This window comes from Botrytis fragariae (genome assembly GCF_013461495.1).
Source record: "Botrytis fragariae strain BVB16 chromosome Unknown tig00000001, whole genome shotgun sequence".
Classification (NCBI taxonomy): Eukaryota; Fungi; Ascomycota; class Leotiomycetes; order Helotiales; family Sclerotiniaceae; genus Botrytis; species Botrytis fragariae.
This window is the reverse complement of record NW_023500987.1, coordinates 861,345-883,319: the sequence shown is the minus strand read 5'-3', so window position 1 is coordinate 883,319 and position 21,975 is coordinate 861,345. Positions and strand designations below refer to the sequence as shown.

General features: G+C 43.2%; 7 protein-coding genes across 7 annotated transcripts; 4 read left to right on the top strand and 3 right to left on the bottom strand.

Annotated features, from left to right (window-relative positions):
• Positions 1 to 2,112: 2,112 nt before the first annotated feature.
• On the top strand, positions 2,113 to 3,298 carry Bfra_000274 (putative carbohydrate esterase family 16 protein; the record flags this gene model as incomplete). The annotated part of the gene is made up of 4 exons (XM_037330719.1): positions 2,113 to 2,261; positions 2,313 to 2,398; positions 2,451 to 3,087; positions 3,145 to 3,298. 4 exons carry the CDS (start codon positions 2,113 to 2,115, stop codon positions 3,296 to 3,298), a joined length of 1,026 nt encoding a protein of 341 aa, XP_037197052.1.
• A 965-nt stretch (positions 3,299 to 4,263) lies between these two features.
• On the top strand, positions 4,264 to 6,500 carry Bfra_000273 (putative peroxisomal copper amine oxidase protein; the record flags this gene model as incomplete). Its single annotated transcript, XM_037330718.1, has 4 exons — positions 4,264 to 4,599; positions 4,649 to 4,766; positions 4,820 to 5,388; positions 5,451 to 6,500. The coding sequence occupies 4 exons, from the start codon at positions 4,264 to 4,266 to the stop codon at positions 6,498 to 6,500; spliced, it is 2,073 nt and encodes a 690-aa protein (XP_037197051.1).
• Positions 6,501 to 7,465: 965 nt separating this feature from the next.
• Positions 7,466 to 9,358, bottom strand: Bfra_000272 (uncharacterized protein; the record flags this gene model as incomplete). The annotated part of the gene is made up of 1 exon (XM_037330717.1): positions 7,466 to 9,358. One exon carries the CDS (start codon positions 9,356 to 9,358, stop codon positions 7,466 to 7,468), a length of 1,893 nt encoding a protein of 630 aa, XP_037197050.1.
• A 1,072-nt stretch (positions 9,359 to 10,430) lies between these two features.
• On the bottom strand, positions 10,431 to 11,531 carry Bfra_000271 (putative duf833 domain-containing protein; the record flags this gene model as incomplete). The annotated part of the gene is made up of 1 exon (XM_037330716.1): positions 10,431 to 11,531. One exon carries the CDS (start codon positions 11,529 to 11,531, stop codon positions 10,431 to 10,433), a length of 1,101 nt encoding a protein of 366 aa, XP_037197049.1.
• Positions 11,532 to 12,604: 1,073 nt separating this feature from the next.
• On the top strand, positions 12,605 to 13,820 carry Bfra_000270 (putative hva22 family tb2 dp1 protein; the record flags this gene model as incomplete). Its single annotated transcript, XM_037330715.1, has 3 exons — positions 12,605 to 12,633; positions 12,730 to 12,879; positions 12,947 to 13,820. 3 exons carry the CDS (start codon positions 12,605 to 12,607, stop codon positions 13,818 to 13,820), a joined length of 1,053 nt encoding a protein of 350 aa, XP_037197048.1.
• A 902-nt stretch (positions 13,821 to 14,722) lies between these two features.
• Bfra_000269 (putative fad dependent protein) lies at positions 14,723 to 16,343 on the bottom strand (the record flags this gene model as incomplete). Its single annotated transcript, XM_037330714.1, has 2 exons — positions 14,723 to 15,625; positions 15,702 to 16,343. The coding sequence occupies 2 exons, from the start codon at positions 16,341 to 16,343 to the stop codon at positions 14,723 to 14,725; spliced, it is 1,545 nt and encodes a 514-aa protein (XP_037197047.1).
• Positions 16,344 to 18,248: 1,905 nt separating this feature from the next.
• Positions 18,249 to 19,770, top strand: Bfra_000268 (putative methylthioribose-1-phosphate isomerase protein; the record flags this gene model as incomplete). Its single annotated transcript, XM_037330713.1, has 4 exons — positions 18,249 to 18,390; positions 18,451 to 18,516; positions 18,580 to 18,982; positions 19,047 to 19,770. The coding sequence occupies 4 exons, from the start codon at positions 18,249 to 18,251 to the stop codon at positions 19,768 to 19,770; spliced, it is 1,335 nt and encodes a 444-aa protein (XP_037197046.1).
• Between the last annotated feature and the right edge of the window lie 2,205 nt (positions 19,771 to 21,975).

Genomic DNA, 21,975 nt, shown 5'->3' with positions numbered 1-21,975 from the left:
ATCCCCCACTACTATCATCCTTCCTAGGTATTATCCGTGAAATGGGTTCCACAAGGCACAGGGCTTTACCCAAGGGTTTCCTTACCGTCCCTTGTGGGCAGAGATTCTTGGCCCAGGTGACGTAGATGGCGATCAGATTAATTACTTTTGAATCTTATGCCCGAGTATCGATACCGAGTAAGTACCAGGTAGCATGTAATATATCTGACATGATATCCCAAACACTGGCTACGTATGTATTACAAAGCATAAGAAGTATGAGTTCTTCATCTTCTGGGAAATGAACGTATATTCATTCTATTCATCTGATAATATAAGCAGCTACCTGAAGTGGTGCCCAGATTTCGAGCTACCGGCATCTCTGAGTTGAATCCTTCTAGCAATCATTGACGTGTATCTAGACAAGTTTATCAACACCCAACTACCATCACATGACTCGATTGGTTATCTCAAGTATGATTGATTACATGTATTCACCTAGAAGCATTACAAACACGCACCTAGGCATGATAGTCCAAGTTCCTTCTTCCTACAGCACTAGAGTCGCACTTATGGCAACACTTCTATCCGGCCCGTCCCATCCCACTATTTATTAGTGTTCAACAAAAGAAAGAACGCAAACGTTAGCTCTTCTTCGATTTGGACGTACTTCAAATACTACTTGGGAGAATCCTGCGTGGATCTGAGAATATCACCCTCCATCACCGTCTGCATCAATAAGAACCATCTGTGATTGAAGTCAATCGCCCCGTGTGATACATCAAAAGAATGTGATCAAAGGCCTCTGATACTCTGGAAGTCCACAATTGAGATCTTAGAGGGGGCCCCTTCGATATCACTGGGGGTTCTTTCTCGTGCAGAAAGCAATTTTGGTAAAGCGAATAGCATTTGGTCATAACGAGTCAATCGTGGAAGGCTTTTGCTACAGCGTGCCATCGTTGATTCATTCAGTCATCATCAGCTGACCAGGTCGACATTTTACAAACTACCTAAGATTATACCACACCTCGCAAAACATCAAATCCATTCAATTCAATGATTTGATCCAAGAATGGGCTTCTACCCGAGAATGTTCCGATGGTGGAGTGATAAGACACTCTCTATTCGTAAAAGACGAGTCGGAATTTGACCACCTCGATAACACTTTTGAGAACTCGATTGTTTCCCTCGAATATTGATTGAGATGAGGCCTTCTCTTCAAATACAATTTAAGTGCTTAGAAGCTAATAAACCCTCTGATCTGTTTGGACACATATATCTCACCTGTTCATTTCTAGTTAATTTATAATTTATAATTCATTTATTTCGAATGATTTCAACGGATAATTGACTGGTCAAATTCATCCTGTTTTTTCTCCTACGAATATACTGTATCTGATATTCTTGATGTTCTTCGAGTGACAAACTCTGTGAATCTTATTCGGAACTGGATAATTCAACCAAAGAATCGAGGATTGTGTTATCATATTGTAAACATCATCCAATAGCTTCTACATCGCATCGCCTCAAATATATGACAATGTTCCAACGGTTGCGCATGTTCAAATCGCCATCCATCCATCAACCAGCTTCGGACATCTATATAGTTCCACTTGCATATCGTAAAATTTTCCGTTCTTCAATCACCCGGAATAGCAAGGTTTGATTTCCTTCACAAGGTGAATAGAGTTATTTCGAACCCCACCGGTTAAGTTGTCATTCAGATTATTATTGGCGAATTAATCTCATGACGCAGGCGGGTGCTAGATCTTCCCCGCATGCAAAATACATCGTGGAGAAGCTTGGCCTTCAACCGGCAGCGGAACGAGATGTTCCGTCTGCCATTCGGAGTACAAAGCAATTCATGCGATTTATACTCTACAAAAGGTTAGTTGTAGACTTGTTCCCCGCTGCGTTGCAAGGAATCAATTCAGAGGATACAATCGCAGTTTTTATATATCTACCCATTCTAGTCTATGAACATGTCTACTTCTATATTCTTGCTCTCGGAAAGTTCAGCAGGCCGTGGTCTTTTGAATTAAGTGATACACATTGTTCTTCTCTCAACATCATTAATTAGACCTTCATACTTTCAATACCCAAATCGTAGGCTTCTTGACAAGTCTTGCAAAGATGGTTTCGTTACGCTTGACAACTGTGCTTGCTATCGCATCTCTTCTCGCTTCCGTTCAAGGAGCACCATTAGCCCAGGATACTCAAAAATACTGCTCAGCAACCTCACACTGGCCAGGTTGGAACAAACTCCAATATGCATTCGTCTTGTGAGAAATTTACCGAACAATGGTGTGGGATACGCATACTGATTATACTAGTGGGGACTCTTACACGCAGACTGGCTTCGAGACGAATGGTACTCAGCCAACACCTACCAATCCACTTGGAAATCCTACATATCCAGGTTAGAAGACCTTCGATTTGATATGCCTCTAAGTAGCTCTGACTTCTGCTAGGCTATACTTCTTCCAATGGTCCAAATTGGGTAGATTATCTCACAGTCAAATACAACAAATCTACTGTGTTAACGTATAATTTGGCGTATGGAGGGGCCACCGTCAACTCCGATCTTGTAGCACCTTATGAACCAGAAGTTTCATCTATTGCCAATCAAATCGAGAATCAGTTCTTCCCCACCTACGCAGGAAAGGCAGACATAGCTCCATGGTCGTCTGGAAATACCCTGTTCGCTATTTTCGACGGCATCAACGATGTTGGTAATTCGTATTTCCTTGGAGCTCCGGCAACTGCAAACCTCAACGAACGTATCATGGCAGTTTATCACGGTCTAGTAGATGAGCTCTACTACATTGGCGCTCGTAATTTTGCATTCCTGAATGTTCCACCTGTGGATAGGAGCCCATTGTCAATTGCTGGTGGGGCTGCAGCACAAGCCCAGGAAAAGCTTGATATTGCCGATTGGAATAACCGACTTACGGCACTTGCCCAGAGCCTCAAGAAAACCTTCACAGATGTCAATGTCTTCACGGTTGACGCTAATGCCCTATTTACCAAAGTCTTAGATAATCCGAAGAGCTTTCCTCAGACATCTGTCTACCACAATACCACTGCTTATTGCGTCGCGTACGAGAAGTAAGCTATTCCCTTCATTACTCGGTTGATTTTAACCTGCTAACCAAATTACTGCAGTGGTACACCGACGTCAAACTATAGCGACCCATCTTGTTACATACCTGTCAACGAGTATTTCTGGTTGAACTCATTGCATCCTACTTATCCTATGCATGACGTTTTGGCACAGGGGGTTGCAAAAGTGTTGGAATCTGGACCCAATGTTTGTTAGGAACTTCTTCGTGTGCACCATATTGAGCTCTAGGGATCTTTTTTAGTATTGCAACACGTACTGTTCTACTTGACTATCGTCTTCGTGTCTTCCTGTACAACTACGGCGAAAAGCTCTGAATCCTGACCTTTCCAATGTGGTTCTCTTGAACATGTCACTTCGATTTTACCTGCAAACAACTTTGAAAAACAGTCTTTCATGTTTCTCTTTTTGTAAACCCTCTATATCTTGATTATTTGTCCTTCGCTAGTATTAGTAAGGCCACGCGCGATGTTCGACGTCTTTGCGGTGAATTATTCCCTCGATCGATCTGTGCCAAAGGCTTCCGGGATCGACTATAATCTTTTGTACAACCACATTGTCGAAACGAGACAAATGAACTTTCCTATCAAACTTTCCTATTTCTCACCAGCCCACACGAAATCTTCCGGAAATTCATCCCTAATCCGTACAGCTCATTTCGAGGGCGTTTCGCAATCACGTGGATCGGGATTCCATGACCCAATTGGGGTTAGAATATCTTATCTTAAGCTTATCGGACCCCTCTATCCACTTTTCCAAGCTTTCATATTTCGTTGGAACAGCTATCAGAGCCATCGGTCATAGAATCGGAAGAGCTAGGATTTGTCCAGCCATACGATAACCTCACAATACTCTTGAGAAATGTAATGAGAATACCAGTTCAGAAACCTTACATGCGCTGGTCTGTCGTGTCTTGACCCGATTGATATACCAAGTCCCGCTCACGCACAGGTACCTGACGTTCAGTGGAGATACTCGTAGACGATATATATTTGGAGCTTTCAGTCCCCCCATCACCTTTCTTTCTGTATACCACTTTCTGTTGTTTTTCTTCTTGTATAAGATACATTTTATTCTGAAATCCCTTCAAAGAGAATCCATAGTCTCAATTGGATATCTGTTTGTTGTTTTCTTCTCCCAATTAACTTCTACAATTCGCCAGAATGGCTACCAATAGACTTCAATCCCTCGCACATCACCTCGCCGCGACTTCTCCTCCACCTCATCCATTCGATCCTCTTTCCAACGCAGAAATTGAGAAAGCAGTTCAGGTTATCCGAGCTGAAAAGGGATCCGTCCATTACAATGCCATCACATTATATGAACCCCGCAAAAAGGAGATGATGAAATGGCTTGAGGCCCCAGAAGTTGTCCCAAGACCAAAGAGAATCGCAGATGTGGTGGTTATTGCGCCAGGTGGTAAGGTGTACGATGGTTTGGTTGATCTGGCAGAGGGAAAAGTGGTGAAATGGGAAAACATTGATGGTGTACAACCTTTGGTATGTTCTTTGTCCATCCTGAGAAAGCAAAAGCTAACAATAAATTCAGATCACCATGGAAGATCTCCAAACTGTCGAGCATGTTGTTCGAAAAGACCCCAAGGTAATCGAACAATGTGTGTTGAGCGGTATTCCAGCGGAAGATATGCACAAAGTGTATTGCGATCGTAAGTCCCCTGTATTTTCCCTCGTTCACTCCCCTTATACTAAGCGATAACAGCATGGACCATTGGTTACGACCACCGCTTTGGCAACAACGTTCGTCTACAACAAGCACTCATGTATTACCGACCACACATGGACGATTCTCAATACTCTTTCCCCCTTGATTTCTGTCCTATTTTCGATGCCGAAAAACAAAAGATCATTCACATTGACATCCCTGAAGTTCGACGACCCGTTAACAAGGCAGCGCCAAACAACTATCATCCAGCGAGTATTGAAAAAGAAGGAGGGTACAGGAAAGACATCACCCCAATCAATATTACACAACCATCTGGCGTATCATTCAAGGTCAATGGTCGAGAGCTCAATTGGCAAAATTGGAACTTCCATGTCGGATTCAATTACAAGGAAGGAATTGTCCTCAACAACATTACATACAATGACAAGGGTACTGTCAGACCTGTGTTCTACAGGCTTTCTCTCGCTGAGATGGTTGTTCCTTATGGTAACCCCGAACATCCACATCAACGTAAACACGCTTTCGACCTTGGAGAGTATGGAGGTGGATACATGACCAACAGTCTCTCCCTCGGCTGTGACTGCAAAGGTGCAATTCATTACATGGTACAGTCCTATCCATTCCAGCATGAAAAATACCCAGCCATTTCTAACAATAGACAAACTAGGACGCTGCCTTTGTAAACCGTGCCGGTGAAAGCACCACCATCAAAAACGCCATCTGCATTCACGAAGAAGACGCCGGTATCCTCTTCAAGCACACCGATTTCCGCGACGAATCCGTCATCGTCACTCGCGGCCGCAAGCTCATCATCTCCCACATCTTCACCGCCGCCAACTACGAATACTGCGTCTACTGGATCTTCCACCAAGACGGCACCATCCAACTCGAAATCAAACTCACCGGTATCCTGAACACCTATTCCATGAACCCTGGCGAAGACACCAAGGGCTGGGGCACCGAAGTCTACCCCGGTGTCAACGCACACAATCATCAACATCTGTTCTGCCTGCGCATCGACTCCAACATCGACGGCCCCAACAACACCGTCTTCCAAGCCGACGCCCTCCCCGGCGCCGGCGCCGTCGGCTCCCCCGAAAATCCCTACGGCAACGCCTTCTTCGCCCAAAAAACCGAATACAAAACCGTCAACCAATCCATCTCCGACTACGACGGCGTCACCTCGCGCACATGGGAAATGGCCAACCCCAACAAACTCAACCCCTACTCCCACAAACCCGTCTCCTACAAACTCGTCAGTCGGGAAGTTCCCAAGCTGCTCCCCAAAGAAGGTTCGCTCGTGTGGAAACGCGCCGGTTTCGCCCGCCACGCAGTACACGTGACGCCCTACTCAGACGACCAACTGCACCCGGCCGGACGCCACGTCCCGCAGACATCTGGCGAGCCCAGCGCGGGCCTGCCCGAGTGGATCGCGAATGGCGAGGCCTCGATTCAGAATACCGATATTGTGCTCTGGCACACGTTTGGCATTACGCACTTCCCCAGTCCCGAGGATTTCCCCATCATGCCGGCGGAACCCATGACGTTGTTGTTGAGGCCGAGAAATTTCTTTACCAAGAATCCCGCGTTGGATGTGCCTCCTAGTTATTGCAGTACCCCTAGCAGTGTGGCGGCGAGTAAAGATGGGGAGGCGAAGAGTGTGTTGAATTTAACGGATGGAGAGAGTAGGTTGGTGGATGGAAAGAAATGTTGTTGATGGGGTGGTCTCACGAGTGAACGAGTTTTCAGAAGCGCTGTAATTGGAATTGAGGATTGTTTTAGATATTTGGATATGGCGCGTGGTATATAGTATTGCATTTTAGGAGCTTTTGAAAATGCTATTTGTGTTATGTTATGATTTACTCAAATTCTTCCTATATTTCTCTACTTTGGCATCGCTTGCTCTTCAGTACTGCACCGTTATCAATAAGAGTAGAATTAATCTGCTCTATAAGTGGTGATTAGTACCCATTCTCCAGCTCCGACATAGTTTTTTTCATTAGCTGGCGGGCTTGTAAGCGAGGATTCGAGCATTGCACTTTAAGAGGCCAATTGGCTATGCGACTTTTTGCTAGGAAGATGTTGAAACCCGACTTTGCTCAGTATTGATAATTGACTGGTATATAGACTTTCAAATACTGTTTCCAAATCACTGTTCGTAGGGAGGATTCAAGCACCAATCCATTATTAGGATAATATTTTGAAGTCTCAAACGTTCTCATTACTATTACTGCTGCTGCTGCTTTTGCTGGTGCTCTTTTCTCTCTTCACTGAGAACCCAGAAGTAATCAACTATAGCTATTTATAACAATGCCTTAAAACCTGTTTTCCCATGGCATCTTATTGTACTATGGTGAACCATCTCGTAGCGCATCTTGATGTTCTCATAATAATCGTATTGTGGTTTCTCATTTCGTATCGCATGACTCGTATCTCATCTTATTGTATCGTATTGCATCGCTCATAATCAGTAAGTCTCATCGAACCATCATATACCTGCAAGCTCCTGTTATGCTCATTTGTATTTGTAAAGTCCAATGTCGTTCCTCAAATCAATATTTTGGCATCACCTGTTGCCACGACTCCAGAGCTAAATATACTAAGCATATTATTAGTATTCCAACATGACAACCTTCGCTTCCAATACATCCAAGCTTTGATCATCGAGAATTGGAGTAATAGTTAGTGATCTTCCGCTGCACTTCTACCACCTTTCCTGAGGCTAAAAGCGCTTCGCTTTCCCATTACAATTACTCTTCCATTTGTACCGTTTTTGTTCCCATTGACACCATCACTAATAACCTTCCCCATCCTCCCAAAGAAGCCCTTATCATCTGCATCATTTCTAGGCATTAGAGCTTTATTCTTCATTACTGTAGCATATTGAATTTGCCATTCCCTGAGACTCTTCTTAGCCGGACTTGTGCAGCACAATGATGCGAGAAACACCATGACCTTCTGAGCTCGTTTATCAAAATCTTCCAGAAAGTGTGCTGAAGTTGAGAAGGTGAGAACAGTCTTATATGATTTGACTGGGGTCTTTTTGTGAGATCTGTCTAAATATGAAGCCGGCGAATCAGAATTTGATGGAGAATTTGCTTCTCGGAGTATTTTACCGGTGCGTCTGTAGTGAGAGGATGGCTTCTCACGTTTGATATCGCTATCTCGTGGAACAGGAAGGGGATTGATGACACAGACATGGAAATCTTCGCTCTGATATCGGTCTGACACGGCTTGAAATCGACCGCACCAGTAAGCAAAAGGCTGAGCAGTATGAACCTGGAGGGTGTTTGTTGTAAACTCCGGAATCGGCAAGTATTTTGTTGTCGAGATAGTTGGGCCTGCAGAATGAGTGAGGTTTGACGTTGAGCGATTACTTTGAAGCCATTGAATAGAGGATGAGTTCTTGAGAGTTGAAAAAACACCAAACGTTTTTGATTTGGGAAGAGAAGTCGATTCCTGTTTTGGCTCCGGGGACCGCTCCGATATTTTGAAAGCAGTTTGGTATGATCCCGCAGGAGATGTTTTATTGCTTTGAATTTGTGGCAACCCCCAAACTGGTGAAGTGTGCCGTCTTCGTGCCCGACTTTCTTCTCCCTTTTCTATAGCTCTCCTCACTGGAGAATGAAGATGTCGACGACTAGTAGACTTCAAGTTGGATCCTGATGTGGGGCTTGGAATCCTTGAGGAGCCACGATCTGGCATCCTCTGATTTTGAGAATGTGGTTGGCTAATATCCGTACTTGATGCAGAAGCAGTTAAGACAGAGCTAGCAACGGTAGGGTTACTGTAAAGTGGATGCGGGTAGTAGTTGTTGGTATATGCAGATCCACGACGACCATGCAAGACTCTTTCATGTACTTCACTTTTGGGAGCAAATGGAACTGGCGGAGTGTTTTCATTGGATTCTGACAACTTTTTGATGTTTGGGGATGAAGCTGAGTATGGTAAATTGCTAACCTGGTTTCGTCTTGACAAAGACGCGGTCGATAATTTTGGAGAAGAAGATCGTGAATTTTCTAGGAACTCAATGTCGCGAGCTGTCAATTCAGGCAGGAAATTACGCCTTTGGTGAAGTTTGTCTCTGTTATTGTCGGTGTGAAGTAGGGACGAGGTCAATCCCGGTGAACTTGAGGGGATTTTTTGTGCTGTTGAAGCTACGGTTTTCGTGTATTGAAAATTCGAAGGTGGACCTTTGGACGAGGGATTTGGTGCAGGGGCACTGTTTGAATCTTTGATTCTGGTGCGTGAGGATAACTTTAGATTCACAGGTTCCTTTCCAAGACGGAACCGTGAAGACGAGACCGGAACTGGTGAATTGTTGACAGGCCTACGCAGAGACGATATCGGGTAAGGCGAATTGCTAACTTTTTGGGGTGAAGAAGCTGTGCCACGCGAGGTTGGAGAATGATGAGCAGTCCTCTTAACAAGAATTGGGAGAGTCTCAACTAGCCATTGCGTGTTTGATCCCCGTTCATACCTGTAAGTAGACCGTTTTGACGAGTTCAAATGATTATCTTCCTCTGAAAAAAGACTCGATGGGAGTGCGGCAATGCGACGATGACAGTTGGCCATATCCGTTGATTTGCTCTCTACAGAGGTCTCAAACAATTAGCATGCAAAGCTTCAGAAGGTGCATAGAGCGACAAGAAGGTCATCCAGCATTCTCGAAATTGCATGGAAGCTTTTTTTTTAGAAGTGTTCGCCGACTACGAAGCCATACATATACGAATTCAGATGAACAAGATGGATTTGCAAGGTTTGCGTCGTATATAGTCCAACTCCTGCTCTGTTGATATCGACCTGTTCAAAAAGAAATTGGTAATAAGATGTCAAACTTACCACGGATTTTGGTTTCTCTTCAGCTTCAAGATATCAAAGTCACTTTATGGACTGGTCGTTTGAGTCGTGAGTCGCAAGCTGTACTCCAGATTCTGGGGCTGTTCTGGTCGAGAAAACAACAATTGAAGATCGAAGCAGAAGGAAAGACAAGAGTTCTTAAAGCCAAGAAGATCGCAAACGGCTTTTGAGAACCTTGCTAGGCAAAGAAGATGGTTTTTTATCTAAAGAATTTATCGTATCCTCATCATTGCCTAATGCGGAGCGGATGTGATGAATAGGCAAAAGGTCGATCTCAAAAAGTCGATAACATTTGCTGAATGATAAATATCCCCTTCATTTAGGAAATCATAAAATGAAGTCTGTCGTCTGAAAGACTGGTTGAAACAAGATGAGATTGGAAGGGAAGGAATCACTGATTATTGATGAAATTTATTGAAGTCTTTTATTAATAAGAAAAGAATGTGGAAGGTGCGTTCTTAAAATATGGCCGCTATATATGACATCGATAGTGAATTTACAAATACATACCTACCTATTCACTTCACTTCACTTACCCCGGAAATTAGGTCAATCAATAAAGTTACTGATCATGGCTATCGTCTGGAACTTTGAAGTATTCGAATGAAACTTGCAGCATGATTTAAGGAATATGGACAGATAGTCCTCAGATGGATGCATGTTTTAACAGCATTACCAGTTCTACTACTAGGTAATCATGCCCTTGGCACTTAATAAGGGTTCATCGTTTGGTTTAACGGTTTAAATTATACTACTGTACTTTGTGGTCTGTCATCCCATTAGCAAACTATAGCACTGCGTGCGGGTATACTTCATTTCCCTTACTTTCTCCATTCCATCCCTCGATATTGAACTCAAATCTCATGTCAGCTTGACCTCTTTCTATGGGTTTGCCTTCTTCATCAAACAATGAACGCTCTATAAACGTGACGTGTCCTTGCCAATCTACGAGAATGATGGTTTGCCTTTGGGTACCGTAAATGCCAGATATAACATTATTGTTCTCGGGCGTCGGTCTTTGTTCCTCCTGATCCTTGATCCGCTCCTCCTTCATTTCGACTGCGGACTCTTCGTTGGATGACGATACCTTTCCAACAGCAGCTGCAATTTCGTCCGCTTTTGGAACTTCTGAAGGTGGGGCTGCATGGCCGATTGTAGGTATGAAAATTGACTTGCGAAGCTGATAGATATACTCCTCAAAGTCCTGACTGTCATCTTTCTTCGGGAGCGTATCAATATCCAAAACAGCGAACAACTTCTTGATTAGCTCCTCTTCTCCAAAGCCATTGAGTAACACTTCTTCTACAACCTCCAAGACCTTTTCCCTGCCAGACTTAATCTTGGGCCAAGTTATTGGATCATCGTAAGAAGTATTACTTAAGCCGTAAACCTCTCCTCTGCTGGCAGCTACCCATGGTACTTCATCTGGGGTTCCGCTGCGATTTGAAATGATTGCTAGAGGTTCCATTTGGTCGTCAGAGGATCTTTCTTTTCGCAATTTCCCGCAGACCAAGGAGAACCCGCCGACACCTTTCACTCCATCTCCATCCAATAGCCTGTGTACAAATTGTTTGGTACTCTCGTCGTTTTCTGCCGTCAACCAAGCCGTGACCATACCGCCTCGACTCCTCGATCCTTGTACAGGATGATCTTTATCGTGGGTATTTGTTTCGCGATAATTTGTGAGAACCGCAAAGTTACCAGTCTTCGTAATGCCTAGCCATGTTCCTTGCTCGGCACGTTGAAGGTCTCGACTTGAGAGGATTTCTTGATGATTGGAAGACCACCAGTGTGGTTTGCTGGTCGGCCGAAGAATGAATTCATCTCGATTATCAAGAATGACGAGTGCGTAGGATGGATGTGCCGTAGTTGCTAAGACGATACACATACTGGCGGTTATTATAGGTATGAATTGTAGACCAGGTAGGTGGATAGGTGGGTTGAGTAAAGTTGAAGAATGTCAAATGTGGCAGCTGTCAAAGTTTATTAGTGGAAGAAAGAAATGTAACCTACCAGAAGGTACGACCTCTTATACGAATTCTCGAAGGTTTTTGTTGGGAGGAAGAAATTAGGAAACTCAGCCCATATTCCTATGGGAGAATATATCAGCCCATTAATAAAGCTCGTTGAATTCATTCTCCGTAGTCGATTATACTCATTCATCCATATACTTTTCTGGGCGCATTGAACGGCAGCTGGGCAGGTTCATTACCCCACGATCTTCCCTGTACTAAGCAGTCTTTTAGTCATTCATGGGGTCATACCATCGGGTGTAGCCCATGCCATCATTCCATTCACTGCTTGATACTCCGCACTCCCTCGTAGTGAAGTGAACTCATAAGGCTGTGGGCTGTGTTTGTGTATGTACCTCGTAGGTAGTTGGTAATAGGTAGCCCTATACGATTGCCATCATGGTAAGTTATCATTGGTAGATACGAGACTTCATTAATTTCATCAAACTTCCCAGCTTGAATACAAGATACAAACTACGCTGAAGTGAATGTCCAATACGATAACCATAATTCAGCTGGCAAATGACAATTCAATACTCCTTGCCTCGGTATGCAATGTCTTAGAGTCTCAAATATAGACAGCTGATGCTCCCGTATCGATAAGAAAAACAGCACTAAAAGCTCCATAAGGTCAAAGAAATCCTTGAAGCTAGGCTAAGAGGCTACCTAGTTCAGCTTGGATATACCTAGGTAGGTACTTGACTTCGTAACCTTATTAGATGATCAACGTCACTCACCACCGCCATCATCATCATCATCATCATCATCAATACATCTCCATCTCCATCCCCGTTCCTTCCTTTCACTTCAACAACCTACACTCTCATCGTCTGTACTCCATTACTTGCCCTTTTTCATCATCAAAATCAATATATCGTGTATTGCCTAGTACACCTAGGTAACTTTCTTGACTTTACCAACAACTACATTGAGCAGCCCCAGACCGATCATGTTCGATACATTCGCAAGGCTCTTATCGTAAGTAATACCCCGCCTTTGTAGATTCTCAAACCACCCAGAATCACCAGGTCAAACGACAATATTATTTTAACTATATACTAATAAAGTCTTCAGTTCTGTTCCTACATTTCTTTTCCCAGTTTTTGCATCTTACAAAGCTCTCAAGACCTCGGATCCGGCATTATTAACACCATGGCTTATGTATTGGGTGGTACTCGCGATCGCTTTGTTCGTTGAATCTTGGGTTGGATTTATACTAGTTTGGTTCGCAGCCATCTCTTTCTCGAAATCGCACTCACAAAGAAGCCCTCTAACAATGAATTTCAATTAGGATACCTTTCTATTCATGGTTTCGGCTCGGTTTCCTTCTCTACCTTATTCTCCCTCAAACCCAAGGCGCAAGAGTCCTCTATCAAACACATGTTCACCCATGGCTTCACAATAATGAGCTCGCCATCGATGATTTCATAGCTTCTGCTCATGAACGTGCGAAAGCCGCTGGTATGACATATCTCAAACAAGCTATAGAATTGATTAGACAGCAGGTCTTTGGTCTTCCACCCAAGGAACCCACACCACCATCAACACCTTCAACCTATTCATATACACAAAGCCTCATGGCACGCTTCAATCTGCCAGCTGCTAGACCTTCGTTCCCATTAAACCCTGTCGGAGGCGCTGCTAGCAGTGCGACAGATTTTTATTCGCTCCTTGCCTCCGCAGTTTCCGCTGCGACTTCCTCCAACGCTGCTACCGGTGGATCGGATACTCGAGATCTTTCGAACAGTGGGATGTTGATACCTCCTCATGTATCAGGGAGTGAACGTATGACTTTCATTCAAGCACAGCGCGAACGTCTTTCCATCCTTCTTTCGGCTTTGGATAAGGAGGCGCAAACACTACAAAATGAAAAACGTGTCCCTAGAAACATTTCCAGTATGTCATTTGATGGCACTAGCAGCGAAGATGATAACCTCGATCGACCAAAGAGCTCAATGAGCGGAATGACCTCAAGAAAGAGCGAGCCCGATTTTGAAAAAATCGATGCAGATAGTGGGACTGAAGAAGTCGGCAAAGCAAGAAAAATGATGGAGAGGACGACATCCAGTGGGAATTGGATGCCATGGGGGTGGGGAGCAAAACCAGCAGACCCAACTGACAACAATTCCGCGGATAAAGGAAAAAGCTCAGGTATTGATGCATAACTAGTCCGGTGACTCGGTATTCGGTGTTTTTAAACATAAATTTGAAGGGTTGTTTCAATAGGTTTGAAGCATTGGGATAGACGCATATTCCATGGGTTGGGTTGCGACAATAGGAGAATAGGAGCAGTGGGTATTGTCTTTCCAGATTGGCGCTGATGTGAATAAAGAGGTATGGTACAGATTGGCAATTGCAAGCTTTTTGATACTTTTATAAATCCAAGTTGATGAGAGTGATCTCTCGCAACAAACAAATCTTATGATCAATGAAACCTATTCTGAGGCTTTTCCCCCTAGAGAGTATCTTTTTGGGTCTTGGTGCTACATTTTGTTTAAGTGGGCCGCTGTTCAAGATGGAGTATACGTATGAAATCTACGTTCCTTATTCGGAGCTTACCATTAGGACATCTGCTCAAAACGGATTAGCGAATATAGAATTGTAGTCGAGCGATGAAGTGAACTTTTCATGCTAGACCACACTCCTCTTGCCTCCTTCTCGTAAAATTGTCCAAAAGATACATCGTTCGTGGTTCGAATAGCATGCCTTTAGTATTGAATCCCTAGGTGAACCTTGAAGAATTTGTAATTACATTTCTATGGTTGTATTGTGGAAAAGGAACGGGCTCGCGTACTTGGCTTCCCAGACGGCACCTTATCTTGCTGTTACCGTGGCGAGGACTGCTCTGGCACAAGTTGGAATGGGGGTGAAGCGAGCTGTGGAAGTTGAACGAGTACGATTATTCATTATGGGAACTTCTTTTCACGTTTCAGGAGGAGAATGCCAAAGATTTGATATTGACAAAATCGACAGGTCAACATCATTATCAAGATGATAGATATCACATTATCAAATGATCACACAGATACGTAGCTCCTATACCATACATCATACATCACATCACAAATCACAAACCACCCCGTTTCGACTCCTCCTGCGCATCTCGCGCTAACCTCGACCTCGCCAATCGCTTCTCCGTAATAACCATCGCCTCCGGAAACCACTCCGGAACAGCAACATCTCCACTTCCACTCACCTCACACGAATGTATCATCTCCGCGAGCGCCTTCCCCGATAACCACGCATGAACCATTCCCTCGCCGGAGAAAGCCGCCGCCGCCCACTCAGCTCCTTGCGTTGTTGTTGGTTTCCTCTCGGTCAGAGATGCGGGAAGTCTGCCTACCCATGGGAGGCCATCTGTGCTAAATCCCATATTCCCGGTCCACATTGCCGATACAGCTGGGTCTTTTACTGTGCCCCAATTTTCAGGTGCGAAGATCGCCCCGAGCACGCCGCGGAGATGAATGTTAGCATACATATTCAATTCTGCATCGTTACTCACGCCCGTTTCGTGGATTCCGCCATGCTGAGTCTGAGCATACCCACCGCCCATCATCAATTCACCATTCGAAGCCGCGGTGACGGGAAGTTGGGTGAGATAGTCAAAGCCGCGATCGTAATTGAAGATCCAGGAGTGGTCGCTTTGGGGTTTGAATTTGTCTCCCGGGGGTTGTGCGGACATTTGTCCGACGATGGGGAAGATACAACCTTTGATGCCCGGGACTAGATGCCCAATGTGGGCATTGGTGCAGTGGATCACGTGTTTGGTTTTTATTATTCCTCGTGGTGTGAGGACTTCGTAGTAGTCATTGCCTCCGCGGATCTCAGATACGCTGGTGTTGGTTTCGAGGAGGAAATCTGATGTGAATTGTTTTCGTAGATGGGCGAGAAGTCCAGTGACGAATTTGTAGGGCCACACGGCGCCCGCAATGCCGGTTACTGCACCAGCAGCATGTGGTATTCCGAAGTCCTTCATAGAAATTAGCAAAAGATTTCTATAAATCGAATTTTGAAATATTGTGAAGGTCAACATTGCAGTAGTATACCTTTGCTAATTCATCGGTTTCGATAAAGCCCCATCCTTTAGACTCATCCGGCATTTCGGCCATGAAAAGCTCTATATCTTTTCGAATGTCTTCCCAAGCTTCCTGGTGAAAATATACACTCAAGAAACGCACTTTGCGAACTTGTGACTCTTCAGTCAAACCCAAATTTTCCGCACTTTTGATCAGCGCTTCAAGATGGGAAATGCGCAGTTTATGGATTTTAATGGCTTCTTCTTTGCCCAAACGTTCTTTAAGCATGGCATACTCCTCACCAGTTTCCAAAATATGCCCACCATTCCTTCCCGTAGCACCACTACAGCTATCTCGAGCTTCTAGCATGATCACTTTTGGATGCGACGAAGATTGAACTTCTGATGAACTGGCCGTTTCGATATCTTCTAACAAAGCTTGTGCGACGGAGGCTCCGGTAATTCCAGAACCAATAATGACATGATCGGCAAAGTTTGGTAGGTGCTCTGATTGTACACTTGCAACATCGGGGTGCGGTTCTTTCATCCAAAATGACTTTGTTGAATGAACTGCATCTGGGATCCCAGGATCTGCGAATGCTCGATCAAGAGCTTCTTGTCTTACTGTAAGTGGTATGTGTGAACTGCCAAGTTGAGGGACGATGAATGACATGATTCTGTAAGTCTGATTTGAAGAATATAAATTCAAGAAGTCTTGGAAGGATAAGATATCAAGCAGTCTTGAATGCCAAAGCCTTTGTAGTGTTTGCTGCGAGATTTATAGCTGTAATAATTATTCTGAGTGAATTTGGATATAAGACAGAATTACTGCGATGGCGGTATATTTTGTGAGCGTTTTCTAAGTCATGAACATTTCGATATTCATCAAGTAGGTGTGGGCAGCTTCAGCTGTACGAATGCATATATACCTGCGACCCCACTATTGTATACTACACCAATTCGGAAGGTGTATGCGATAGATAAATTTATCCACTGATAAACATCCGGGCTTCTCAAACGTAGAATCATTGCAATCCGTCGTGTGGATAAGAATTGAACGATAACCTTGCGTGGGTGTATGGTAAAATCTCACTTCCGGTGTAATCGAATACTCCAGTATGTTGTTACTGTGCTGCGCTCCTGAAAGGTTGAAGAAGAGTAATCTTAATCACACATTCTGAAGAATCCAATTAAAAGGTTTATGATAGAAAAACAAAGGTGATTCATCTGCAAGTCGGTCCCGTACGCGGCTGTAAATTTTGCGAGCTCCGTACCATAACGAAATCGATATTCAATGGCGCTTATATCTGCGGTAATTACTTTCCCCCAACATCAATACAGAGCAAGGCACATGCAAAGAGAGCAGCCTGAAAGATACGAAAGGCATTAATCATAGATTGCCATATGAAAGGCGTTGAATACGACTTTAATTTAGCTGAGGGAGTGTATAATGTGCATCTTGCCAGTTCTCCATGAACTCTGAATTGGTTACTATTGGCATTGAAGCTCATGTTATCATGCGAAACAATAGTAATCCATCGTGGGCGTCGTGTTATTGAAGTCTCATAGTCAGAATATCTGCTTTGCAAATTGTCTCTCATCATGAAAAGGCAAGAAATCACCCCTGAAATTTGAGCCACAAGCAGGACTACCATGCAAGAAAATTTCTCCCATAATCTACAGAAGAATCAGCACGACTTCTGATCCATCCGCAAATCCAGATGAGCTGAGTAGTTCACAAGATTGATACGCCGCAATGTCGGCAGGCCTTTACTTTGACCGCTTGCTCGAGAGTAGGCCTGGTTATAACAGACACTTGATGTTTTTCTGAACGCCTTCACCAATCCGAGACCAAGAAATTGTGTCGGGGGATAGAAACCTCAATATACAGACGAGAAAGGTATCTAGTTTTCTTTTCATATCGACACGAAGCTACTTGGCGCCATGTTATGATACATATCTCCCCTCATCCCCAAATTATCCAACTTTCTTCTAGTATGAAGATGATTTTACCGTAAGACCTTGGTATCTCTAATTGAATGAGTTCAGTTGATTAGTGGGTCCTAGAATTAAAGGAAAACTCATTTTGAATCCGTACAGATGACATGAAAAAAACAATCATGTCGAGGGAACAGTGATAACGTGACTGTCAAATTGTAAAACTGGAAAGAGAAAATGCAAGTGTTTCGGTAAGTGGTAAATTGCTGATCTTTCACCGCCTTATTTTGACATGGCGGGGGCGGGGTCTTTCCGTAAAATTTTATTATCAAAACAAAACCTTGTTGGTGCTTTATTAACCATTTACCCACGTTTATATTCACCCTCTCGCCCTTGCCTTTAAGTGTACACTCACAATTCAATAAACCGATTACATTAGATTGTGTACTTTTGTTTCTTTTTCTATATATAGAAACTGCCAAACTGCATATAAACACAGCATTCGTTTATCTTGTTTTCACTTCGCTCTATCTGATTCCGATTTCAAATCCATTCCCATTCCCATTCCCATTCCCATTCCCATTACACATCGAAATTCCTCATCCTCACCGAAATCCAACAAACACCAGACAGGTCAAAGATGGCTGGCTTAGAGGCCATTAAATATGGCAGAGGGAGACTAGAAGTTTTAGATCAGTTGAGACTTCCGCATGAGTTTGTTTATGATAATGTCTCTACTTGCGAAGAGGCATTTGATTCCATCAAGTCGATGCGCGTGAGAGGTATCTACTGCTCCGTTGTTGGTGAACATGATGAGCTTTGATGGCTAAGTGTTTTATCAGGAGCCCCAGCAATCGCGATTGTGGCAGCTCTTGCGCTGGCCGTAGAGCTTCATCATAAGAAAGATGGTTGGTACTTCATATAGACTAATTTAATTGCATGTGATAGCTGGCTAACACGGGTTATCTCAGATTCTAAGACGAAACAAGAAACTGTCCAATACATCAACAAACGTCTCGATTATCTCTTGGGTAGTAGACCAACCGCCGTCGACCTCTCAAATGCTATCAAACTTCTTAAACGGGTCTCTCAAAATGCGGCACAAACTACAGATGCAACTGATGACAATGTTGCCTGTGCGGATGTTCGAAATGGATATATTGTTGCAGCAGAAAAGATTTTAGAAGACGATCTTACTACGAACTTAGCAATTGGCAGATATGGAGCAGAATACCTAAGACGACAACAGATGCCAATTGGAGAAGAAAATCATGACGATCCATCCAAATTCTTTACAACAAGTCCGCCATGCACACAAGGGGCAATGGACAAGACTTATAGAAAGTTGAGTGTTCTCACGCACTGCAATACTGGGTATGTCTACTACTTGAATCTTTCTGCTTGTCGAACAAGGCAAAAATACTCACATTCTCTTTAGCTCTCTAGCTACTTCAGGTCATGGCACCGCCTTGGGTATAATCCGCAGTCTGCACAAAATGAATTATCTAGACCACGCCTATTGTACTGAAACTCGTCCTTATAACCAAGGTTCCAGACTTACTGCCTTCGAGCTTGTGTACGAAAAGATTCCCTCAACACTCATCACAGATTCTATGGCTGGTGCTCTATTCGCCCGGATGAAAGACATTAAAAATATATCTGCCGTCATTGTAGGCGCAGATCGCGTAGCGCGTAACGGTGACACCGCTAACAAAATCGGAACCTATTCTCTCGCAGTTCTCGCAAAGGCTCACAACATCAAATTTATCGTTGCTGCACCTACGACAAGTATAGATCTCGAGACAGCCTCAGGAGCAGACATAAAAATCGAAGATCGCGCTCCAACAGAGCTTACTCAAATAAGCGGAGCCATAGTAGGGAAAGATGGGCATGTGGATGTCAATTCGACGGCTAGGGTGGCCATCGCCCACCAAGGAATCAATGTTTGGAATCCAAGTTTTGACGTTACGCCAAGTATGTATATTGATGCAGTCATTACGGAGAAGGGAGAAGTAGTTAGAAGTGCACAGGGCACATTTGATTTCAAGGCAATCATGCCAGAGAGGTGGGCACAGCAAGTTGAGGGGAAAGAGCCAAGTGTTGGAACGAATGGAAAGGCACAGGTTGATGACGGAGCACTTTTCCAAATGGAACACATTTGAAAAGTCAAATTCAATCACATATCTCTTTAAGAAATAAACACATTGCTTCACTTTTATTGTTTTAGTCTGTTTAACGTATATTAGTATATCATTTTCTCCGACTCATTTAGAAGTTCGCTTAAAAGACTATTCGCTCTCGCCTAAATTGCTTCTCCTAGAAGTATTAATCATACTCTTCTTATTGCTAGGCACTAATCAACTCGAACTATGGAAAGGTTCCATTGCAAGAGCTTTTATAAAGAGTAGACTCATCTTGTCGATATTAATTCGGGATATTTGTACACAATTTCTAGTCAATCTTATGATTTCAACGTGTCTTTTATTGCCTATTCAGATGATCAATCGATTTCTATTGATTCTATTCTATATTCCAATCACTTTTCCTTCTGGAAAATTACAACTCAAATTGCTACAGTATCGTTACCATTACCGTTCTGAATGCTCAGCGCTATAGCATTATTGTTTCTTAATCGTAGAGGATTGTATTTGATATCTAGATTGCTGCTTTGTGTAGAGACTTTCTGGTCGTGATTATTTGTTCACTTTGGTGTTGGTATCGTGTAGGTAGAGATTTCATATGCTACGTAGAAAGGGTTAATTCCGTATGTCTAGTGTATTAATCAGTATTGGTTAATCACTAAGTGAGGGAGAGAGAGAGAGATCTTCTCTTGAACGTGTAGTCGTCGTGTGATAGTGAAGTTACAATGATGAAAATAGGGACATGTCGTTGATAAATTGTGTGCGTTTAGGTATCTAGGTACGTACGTGTATTTCCTACATAGGGATATATAAAACATACCGTGTATGAATTCTTAACTAAAGTAACTGGGATAGGTATACCTATATAGTGCATAGCTTACTTTCGATACTACTTATCGTTTGTTGTAATAGATGTAAATGCTTTTTTAGTTTGGTGCTTTTGTATTGTATTGTATTATGTTATATTATATCTATCTCCTCGCTTTATAAGAAGAAGAGTAGAGATCTAGTGATTACTATTATACTACTACTACTACTACTCCTACTCCTACTCCTACTCCTACTCCTACTACTAAAATCGACTCAAGTAGATATCATATTATCACATACCTACTCATACTCATATATCCAATCCAATCCAATGCAAACCAACCCACTCAACCCAAACCAAACTAAGCCACCAAATCCCACTCCCCACTCCCCCTTCCTCCCCTCCTCACACAAAAACCCCCTCTATCAAGATTCAAACCTCAAACCCTACACTCACAATCCCATGTATGCCTCACTTTCCACTCTCCCAACTCCCAACTCCCAACTCCCTATACACACATATATATCTTCCACAAGTTTGAGATCCAAGTCCGAGATTTAAAAAGGGATAGAAAGACCGACCGACCAACCGACCAACCGACTGACAGACCGACAGAAAGAAAGAAACAATTCTCTTTCACCATTTCATCTTCACCTTGAATCTAAATCATGAATGTAGAGGTCAACAGTAAACAAACATCCCCCATCACATCCAATATCCATTCCAATCAAAGTATAACGATAGCCTATTTGAATATACATACATGTCTACGTATATCACATATATCTATCGACCTTCAAATATCTACCTACCAACTAAAAGATAATCTCAGAATTTTCACGCCCATTTTTTGTGTACTCTCTCAATAAGCAAGCTTGGAAAAAATATATCATTGAATATCAAAAGGGTATTGAATTCCAAAAAAACACACGGCATAATAAAACAATATGCATAGTATTGCAGAAGATCTCCCGCATCTAATGTAATAATCATTAAGAAACGGCTTCGCTTCCGATCTCTCTCTCTCTCTCTCTCTCTCTCTCTCAACGTGGCCCTAAAGTATCCTTTTCCTTCAGTCCATCGCTCCAATGTCCTATGTACATCGATCGTCACCTAGATATAGAATATTTTCGCTTACAACCAAAGAGTAAAAATATATATCCAAAATTCGACAATCATCTCCTCGTTACTAAATGCCCTGAAAGTTCTTTTCGGGAATCCATCCATATTCGACCATCAATCCAGTTTACCTTTAAAATCATGTTTGGAATCATACAATGCAGTCTCATGTCTAGTAACAAGGACAGGTATGCCATAAAAGACCTTTTGAGAAAAACACATTCATGTGTATCCTCCATGTCCCAACGACTCCAGGCTCCATTCAAAACCCAGATCCCGTACGCCAAAAAAGACCC